This window comes from Gavialis gangeticus, unplaced genomic scaffold, assembly GCF_001723915.1.
Source record: "Gavialis gangeticus isolate Ggan-Ray unplaced genomic scaffold, GavGan_comp1, whole genome shotgun sequence".
Classification (NCBI taxonomy): domain Eukaryota; kingdom Metazoa; phylum Chordata; order Crocodylia; family Gavialidae; genus Gavialis; species Gavialis gangeticus.
The window spans coordinates 7,933,309-7,941,805 of record NW_017728996.1 but is presented as its reverse complement, the minus strand read 5'-3'; the positions used below and the strand labels follow the sequence as shown (position 1 = coordinate 7,941,805).

The 8,497-nt window shown below is 48.9% G+C and overlaps 1 protein-coding gene across 1 annotated transcript in view; it reads right to left on the bottom strand.

Moving 5' to 3' along the window:
- PCSK6 (proprotein convertase subtilisin/kexin type 6) overlaps nt 1-8,497 on the bottom strand; it is a 153,382-nt gene that overhangs the window by 19,270 nt on the left and 125,615 nt on the right. The window contains exons 16-18 of the mRNA XM_019503812.1: nt 7,854-7,956; nt 4,497-4,693; nt 2,959-3,046 (exon numbers count right to left, since the gene is read on the bottom strand). Of these exons, the coding sequence (XP_019359357.1) occupies nt 2,959-3,046; nt 4,497-4,693; nt 7,854-7,956 (388 nt within the window). The remainder of the gene's footprint in view (nt 1-2,958; nt 3,047-4,496; nt 4,694-7,853; nt 7,957-8,497) is intronic.

The following is an 8,497-nucleotide window of genomic DNA, read 5'->3' as shown; positions in this document are numbered from 1 at the left end:
CGCTAGATTGGGGCAAATTACCCTGATTTAGAGATTTGCACGGTCTGTCCACTACTTTTCCTCCCTGCTGTTATGCCATTTAACCCAGTGTAAGCAGGTCATCTATCCGCACCCTCATGTCCATTCATAGCCCTGCTGGAGGTGACTGCTCACCTGGGGTGACAATCTGGCTGTATGCCCCAGCAATACTTCTTGTAAGGATAAGGCACCATGAGAAGGTCGGTTGCACCCTGGCTCCAGCCTCTGTTGAGCTGAGTGGAGGCCTAGATATGGTGAGGCCAGACTGCAGGTTAGTGCTGGATCCATTGTTACCAGCCCCAGAATGATCTTCCAGTAGGATCAACAAGGGCAAAGCAAGAGCCCGTCTGAAGATGGAGCTTGAGAAATGTATGGATGAGATTCCCTGGCATGGCTGCTCGCGATAACAGTATGGGGGTGAGTGGCCTTGAAGCCTGTGCACCTAGGAGTGAAGTCGAACTGCTGTTAGGATCTGCTCCTCCCACCGGCATTCACACTGAGCAGGGCTGTGCTGGAACCAGCATGCCTGCACGGGCTGCCCAGCATGATTTCAACCAAAGGGAAGCTCCAAGCTAGAAAAGCAGGTTCACACCCTAAGTTCCCAACATTTGATTCAGAAAGGGCTTCAGCCCAAATGGCCACATTGCCCTTGCAAGCCAAATGTGACAGACGGCTGAATGATGAGGACTCGACGGCCCTGCTGGGACCTGTTCTTTGTTCCCAGAATAAGACAAGATGGAAAGTTCTTAGTGAAGCAACTTCAGTTAGGCCTTTAGCGCTTTAATGTGACAGAGATGATTTGAAGTCCCAGCTTAAAAGGATACTGGACAATAAAAAGGCAGCTTTCTATGGATTATGCCTGACAATGCTTCCACTCTCCCTCCTTTGAAGGAAGAGATAATCCTTTGGCCTGAGCAATTCTTACTTCTGCAAGAGCACTGCTACAAAAGCGTTGCTCTGGCCCAATTACAAGCTTCGGAGTGGAGCAGGTTTTCAAATGGGCCAGCAGAAGGGAAGTACATTCATTTTGCTGTGCCCTGCATGGGCTCTGTGTGGGAAAAAACCCAGATTTCTTTCTTTTGTGGGGAGACCTTTAGCCCTGGCACACTGGCTTCCACTTCCTTCAGACGCGTCTGAAAATAACCATCTTTCAATTCAGAGCTGGACTCGGACCCAGCGGAGTTTGGGTGAAGGTGAAAGTTGCTTCCCACTTCCCGTTGCGGTCAGGGTGGGCCCAGGACAAATGAGAGTGGGCAGAGGGCTGCTCCAAGCCATACCAGCTGGAGCGGACACCCTGGGGGCTTGCCCATGGGCACAGGATGGGATGGGACTTAGCACATGCCAGTGCCCGTTCCAGCCTCCCGGTGCTTCATGCAGCTAAAACCAGCGATCCTCAGTAGCGACGCCATCAGGCTCGTTAGCTGCAGTGCCTCAGAAAGCTCTCACTCAATGACCCCAGGCCCACTCTGGCTCAGCGACACCCAAGTCAGCCCCATGCTAAATACCCAGGACAGCTGATGGTCTTCACCAAGATGCCCGACACACCTGGGAAGTGGCAGGCAGAGAGTCTCAGCTCACAGAAAAGCCCTTCCTCCACAGCCCCGTTCAGGCCTTCTGCGATGGCCCCAACCCCGTCAAGCCCCTTCCTGAGACAGGTGGCAAGCTGGAAACCTCTTATAGCTAAAGCGACACGGATGCTTTCAGGTGGCAAAGAAGGGAATTGGTGGGAGGTGAGTGACTGTAGCCTTCCAAGTGCAGCTCCTGGGCACCAGCCATAAGTCCTTTTCAGAGATCACAGCGTTCACTCCCGTGGGCTCCACCAGGAAGTCAAAGGGCTGGTGCACCTGGGGGAACTGTGTGGATTTCAAGTGCTACAGAAACCACCTCCCACCTCCATCCGCACCTGGACTTCTTTCAGGTTGGCTTCTGCTGCTTGGAAAGGGGGTTTAAGCCACTTAAACTGGAATGTAAGTGTCTGTGTCTACGTAGTAGTGGTGGCGAGGGAGGGGATGTTACCAGTGTAATTAGCCCTGTACTATCCCAATCTAACTGTGCCAGCACAACAGGCACAACTCTGGTGTGCCAGGGCATTCTCAGCCTGCACTGTGCATCTGCTACCCATCCAAAATGGGTATTTATAAACCCAGCTCAGCACCTCCTGGCTTATGGAGACAGAATTAATCCACACAGTCCATGCTGAAGGAGCCATCTGAGGCTCAGGAGGAAACACCTGTGTTGTCACAGTCACTGGAAACATTTTTCTTCCCCGTTTTTCCCCCCCTTTGGATCCTCCCTTGCCCCCTCTTCTTACAAACAAGGCAAGCAAAAGGGATTGACACCAGGTGGCATGAGGCAAACACGTGCCTGAAATGATGCTGTGGAGGCTGAGGTCCTGCCACGTGTGGAGCCCCCTCTGCCTCTGCAGTGAGACAGAGGCACTCAGCCCCTAGCAGGATGAGGCCCTCTAACAGAAAAGGCTGGACTCCGGCTCCCATTCATCTGAATTAAAGCAGGAGTAGTCATGGAGGGGATAATGCTATGCCTATGAGCAGGCAAAGAGAGGAGTCAACGTCTCTTCCGATGACAAGAATAATACTTCATGCTGCCACTTCAGGTGCACACAGTGCTACTTCTAACTGCAGGGGAGCATTTAAGCACCATGTTGATGAATGCTGGAGATCAAGAGATGGTATTTAGATGGTGCTTTCCAGCTGCAGGGGGAGTACATACAGCCCACACCCACTTCTGGATTTCCAGGCCTTTGGCAGTTTAAATCACAGCCCCGATGTGCTTGAATAGTTTCTCTCTTCCAGCGCAGATCTATGTCTTAAAAATTTCATTTTCCTATTTTTCAGAGGGTGCTTGTTTCCAACCCTTTCCTTCGTTTCAAATACAGTGAAAACCCTGAAAGTACAAATTTGTTCCCTGCTGGTCTATTACCTGAATCCATCCTTGCACGCAGTACATTTATCGGGGTGGCCAATGCATTTTCTGCAGCTTTGATGACATTTGAGACAGCGCTTCTGACCTTTCAGAAAACACAGACAGTCAGGGCGAATCAAACATGGACAAGAGATGCAAGCAACAGTCACAGCCACAAAGCACAGGGTAATTCATGTTAAAAAGTGCTGGATTTCAATTACTGTTTGTAGGCAGCAGCTGCCGAAGGAGGCAAGCATGCCCTTCAAACAGTCTGTTACAAATGACGTGGGGAAGGGTGGGGGACAGAAGCAGGGTTCAGACTGCGTGGATATGTGGAAGGGCCAGAATAGATATCGACTTGATGAAACTTCTGGGCTGGGGATCTTGGGATGATTCAGATTTAAGATGTGCTTTCTGTTCACGAGTCTCAGATTATCCCCTGCATGCCAACAGGCGATGGGATTAGAAGCAGCATATGTTTTTATGTGCTTTTACGCTCAGAATAGGCCCAATGCAGCCTTCTTTAAAGTGAATGTGAGTTTTTAATAGGAGAAGGCTTAAGCCCCAGATTCCTGGCTCCAGCAGGGTTTTCTGGCCTGCTAGGGTCCTGTGCGGACGTGGGCGTGGACTAATGCCCATCCATGAGACAGGTGAGAAGGAAGCATTTCTATTTTTGCCCACAGCTGGACAAGCTAAAAGGTTCACAGCTAGAGTGCAAGCAGATGGTTATTCAGCGTTTGCTACCTGCAGCTGCATCGAGACAGAAATACCGCGGAGCAAAGCAAAGCGCAGGGAGGGAGGGCTGATGCCAAGACGTGCCTTCATCTAGTAAAATTCTGAATGTTTGGAAAATGTAACTGCTTTCAATTCCCCATCTCATCTATTCAGCCCTCCCCACTCCCACTCCTTCTCTCTCCACTGCCAATTAACCCAAATGGAACACCTTATCTAGGCATAATAATGATAATAGTACCCAATTGATTGCAGCTGCGGTAGTTAATAATAGATTTCTGTAATGCATATTGTATGGCTCTAGTTAGGGTTTCTATCATCAAACTAAGGATGGTGGATAAGAGTTTCACGGCTAGGAATTCAAGTACTTAACCCTCACAGACTTTCCATGGGAATTAGGCATCTAATCTTTGGCTGATGTTCCCTGCGAGCCCAGAGCTGGAAGCATTCCGGAGACTCAAACCAGAATGCTCCTCTCATCTGCTGCGTGACCTCAACTCACGCAGCAGATGAGGGGGTCGGACTAGATGATCTGCTTCTGACCCTAGAAACTATGAAACTCGGATCCAAACCTTTCCCAATCTTTGAAGGCCTCAGTTACCATTAGTGTTACGATTACCATCACTAGTGGTAGAGACAACGTGGTGCCAGACCTACAGTGACCGCAGGAGAGGTCTGTCTGAGAAGACTATGGTCTGGGGCTCTCAACCTTGCGCACCCTGCATTGACAGCTGAGATTGCTTAATTTTTTCCAATCTTGGCCATTCAACAAAAAACACTTGCATATCCACATGCTAGAGTGCACAAAGCATTCACATCCTTACGTTCCTCTGAGTAAAACCCAGCTGGACATAGCATCGCACACGTGTTCGTTTCCTGATGGTGGTAATAGCCACGCCTGCAAGTCGTGCACTGAGTCTGGCCCCTGCCCATGCAGTTTTCACACCCTTTGAAGCACCTCCGGCACCTTCTTCCTGTGTCGTCCCCAAAAAACCCTGAAGGGCAAGAGTTCACACACATCCTGGAGAAGGGGGACAGCAAAACAACACGACATTAATCATTTTCCTTTTGTTTCCAAACGCCTGATCCTGAAAGACGCATCCAACAGAGATCATGAGAGTGGAGAGTGCTAGACTAGACCAACAACTGCATATCGCAAAGAGATTTTCTTAGAAAACAAAATGGTTTGGTGATACACCCAGGGCTCTAGCTGGTGAGCAAATGGTTAAAAATTCTATTCTAGGTCTTACACTGCCCTCATCAATTCACCACCCTTCACAGCATGGGTGTCCAAGTGCCTTCCCTTTATCCAACTGCAGAAAAATTGCAGAAAAACATACATTTTTTTGCAATTGCTCAGTTGGTCCAATTAAAGGTATCATTTCTGAACCAAGTGTTCTACATTTTTGCATTTCTTTTTGTCTAAGACCAACACGGCTACCAAATACTTCCCTTTTCCATGACTTCTCTTGGGTGGTGTTAAGCATCATTTTTCTCTCCCTTGCTCAGGTACTGAGGGAAGCCCTTCCTTTGGGAGGACAAACACTTTTATGCTTTTATGAACTAATGTTATGCGACTGTCTCCTGGGGCTCCCCATCTGCTGGTCTGCCTCCCTCTGTCATTTCCTCTCTTATACTTGGAAAGCTCTTGGGGCAGGAGCCATTTGTATCTGTACAGCACCCAATACAATGGGGTTCTGATCCAGGAGTAAGGCACTTGGGCATTCATTCAATACAATAACAAGCAATAATAGATCTAGGCTGAACTGGAGGCTGAAGCAAGTTTCCATTGCTTCTTTCCTCTACTTACGCTAACTTGACTTTATTTCTGGCTACACGTATCACCCCTGGAGGAAAGTCCTTGCTGACTGCACCCACAGTCTTCTTTGATGAATCATTCACCAACCCAGAAGTATTCAGAAGTCATCACTATCAGCCAGCAGCTTAGGGCAACATTCCTTAATTTAGGTATTCAGGCAGGACTGCTTTGCAAATCCATGCCCCATCAACTGCTTCTGAGCTATGGCACGTTACGAAGGAGATACAAAGCAAAGAGAAGAGCTGGATGTCAGGACCTCTGGGTGCACATGGACCCAAAAGGAGGGGGTTCTGGCATAGGACATGACCACACACACATGCACACATGTGCACACCATGTTATACTTAGCAGGAACCTGCCTCTTGGCAGTGCAAGCTAAACAGGTGCATGTTGATACTTTAGCAAAGCTGACAAGTGGGTCACAAGTCCAAAAGTGTGGTGCATACTCCCAGCTCATTAGGCCTGGAGGCCCATATTCCTTTGGTACTTCCTGCAAGGTAATTCTCTGTATGCAACTAGCTCACTCCAGTAATCACTGACCCATCTAACCTGCTGTGAGTGCACAACAGTTATCTGAGCAACCAGCTCCCCATCTCAATATCATCCCTTACAGAATGACTGGATCACTCAGTTCTCCCTGCACCTTTTTCAATAATTTTGTCCTTTATTATCAAGGTTTGCACTGTGCAACAGTCGTGGGGAGAGGTCACCCATGTCAGCAGCAAGGATCCTACCAGTTCCCCAGTGTAAATAAGCATTGACTTGACACGTGTTTCAATATGACCATGGACAAGGATATCAAAGCAGTCTAAGTCATTTGGGAACCTAAGTCATTTAGATGCATTGCGGCCTGGGTTCCAGTTAACAGCAGCTAATAGCACTTAAGTTCCCAAGCACATGACTTTGCCATGCAACCAAAGCTTCTGAATCATTGAGGTTTGTTTGAAACTCCCCATATTGTTCTGATTATAAGAAGACCTTGCATATAAGTCAACTTCACATTATCAGGATCAACTTTAAGGAAAGTGGTTTTTTTCCCCCTGAACATGATGATACTCTGCATTTGGACTGTAGCCTGATTGCTGGGGACAGGCTGAGCCTGCACAGTAGTTGAGTAAAACTGTTATGGGTCTGTTTGATGGGAAGAAATGCTGACTTATTGGAATGATATGGGCACATGTGATAACTTCCTTCTGCCATTCATGTTCCAATTTACAGCAAAAATTACCTCCCCTTCCCATTCCTTCTTGCAAAATATATTTTCACATGACTCCTTATGAAAAGAGTCCAATCAGGAGCCCTCCATGTATGCAGAAGGTAAGTACAGCAGAGGGAAGAGGTGGCACAGCAAGCTCCCTGGCTTGGCAATGCCAAGGGTGCCTCTCTGCCACCTAGCTGCTTTGCCTGCCAACCAGAGCCAAGTTGAGTCCAGCCCCCTGGGGATGGAACTGAGACCAGTTCATTTAATTGTACATCAAAAGCATTTCACAATAATTAACTGTCAGACTTCAACCAGGTGACAACAACTTTCAGCAATAAGCTGTCTAGTTGCACTGGAACTAGCCGCCTATTAGGATTCAGATTTCTAGGGCACGCATCAGTACAGTGTCTGAGCACATAGCACCACCCTGCTCCCCTCCACTGAGGCAGGAGAAGCGCCTCACTTCCCATTCACACACGGGTTTTGGAGACATCCAGCAACTTGCTCAAAGTCATGCAGGCAGTATGAGGCAAATCCAGAGAGGGAGAGCTAGGTCTCCTGAGTCCCAGCTCCTTGCCTTATCCACCCACCTGCTCTTTACACAGGGGAAACATGCTCCTTTCCACCTGCAGATTACGACAAGGCTTCTCTTCTACGTGACACCTGATTCAAACCAAAGCACTTACTGAATATTGCTGTGGTATGCAAAGACAGCCCTTGGAGTAAGGCAGTGGGCCAGGACATGGGCGGTGGGGGGTCCTTACAAGCCCCCTCCAAGCTCTGGGCAAATCAAGCAAGGTGCATCCACGCTGTGGTGGCAACTTGTCCATGCCAAGATCTTCCTAAGTATGCTGTACCCAGAAAGATGCCACGGAGGCTGTTCTTAAGACCTTGGGTGCTTAACACAGCCACTGAGTTAATCCAGTGGACCCAGGAGGCAGAAGCAGGTGCATGGGGTAGGCTGCGCAGGGTCCTGGCTGGGATACGCTAACACTGCAGCAGAGACCTGCCTGCAAATCCCCCCATGCCTCAGGGAGTGGTACTTTTACACTACGTGCTTGCTTCGTCTACATGGATTGCAAACTCCTACCACAAGCATATACAGCTCTGTGCACACTAGGATGCTCCAGAAATACAAGGGAATAAAAATAACCACATTACCTGCCAGTTTTAGCACTTCCTAGGCTGTAATGGATGCAGTTCAAGCACTGATCTGCCTTAGGACCATCGCATCCTTGGTCGCCACATTCAGGATGACATGGACCTTAAAGAGACAGATATGTCTGCTGAGACAAGTGGCACAAGAGCTTCCAAGCCCTGCTAGTATCTTCAACCCCCCTTCCTACACAGGTGGGAGCTGCTCAGGGCCAGCGGGGATAGGGGGCTGCCCCATGAGGAGGACAGGATAGGACCCCAATGCTTTTGGAGGGTTTGAAAGGTAATGTGCTCTTCTGGGGCGAATAGCCAGGAAGCCGTTTCCGTCCATTTGTCAGCTGCCCTTTCCCTTCACCCCCCACCCAACCATGTGTGTCAAGAATGCAGAATAAGGAAGTTCCCTTCCTAACACTACACTGCAGGAACTGCCCAGACCCTTTATAAAACCACCTGCCCCAAGGCCCAGAGATGCTGCTGAGGGTGCTCATAGCAGATTCCCACAGGAAGGAGATGGCTTATTGTACCTACATGTCCCCCAATCAAGCCCTTTTCCTTTGCACACTGCAATTTCAGGTCCCTAACACTGAACTGGGCACAATTGTATGCTAGGGCCACCACACATGGATTCCTGATGGGGTTGTCCCTTTGAG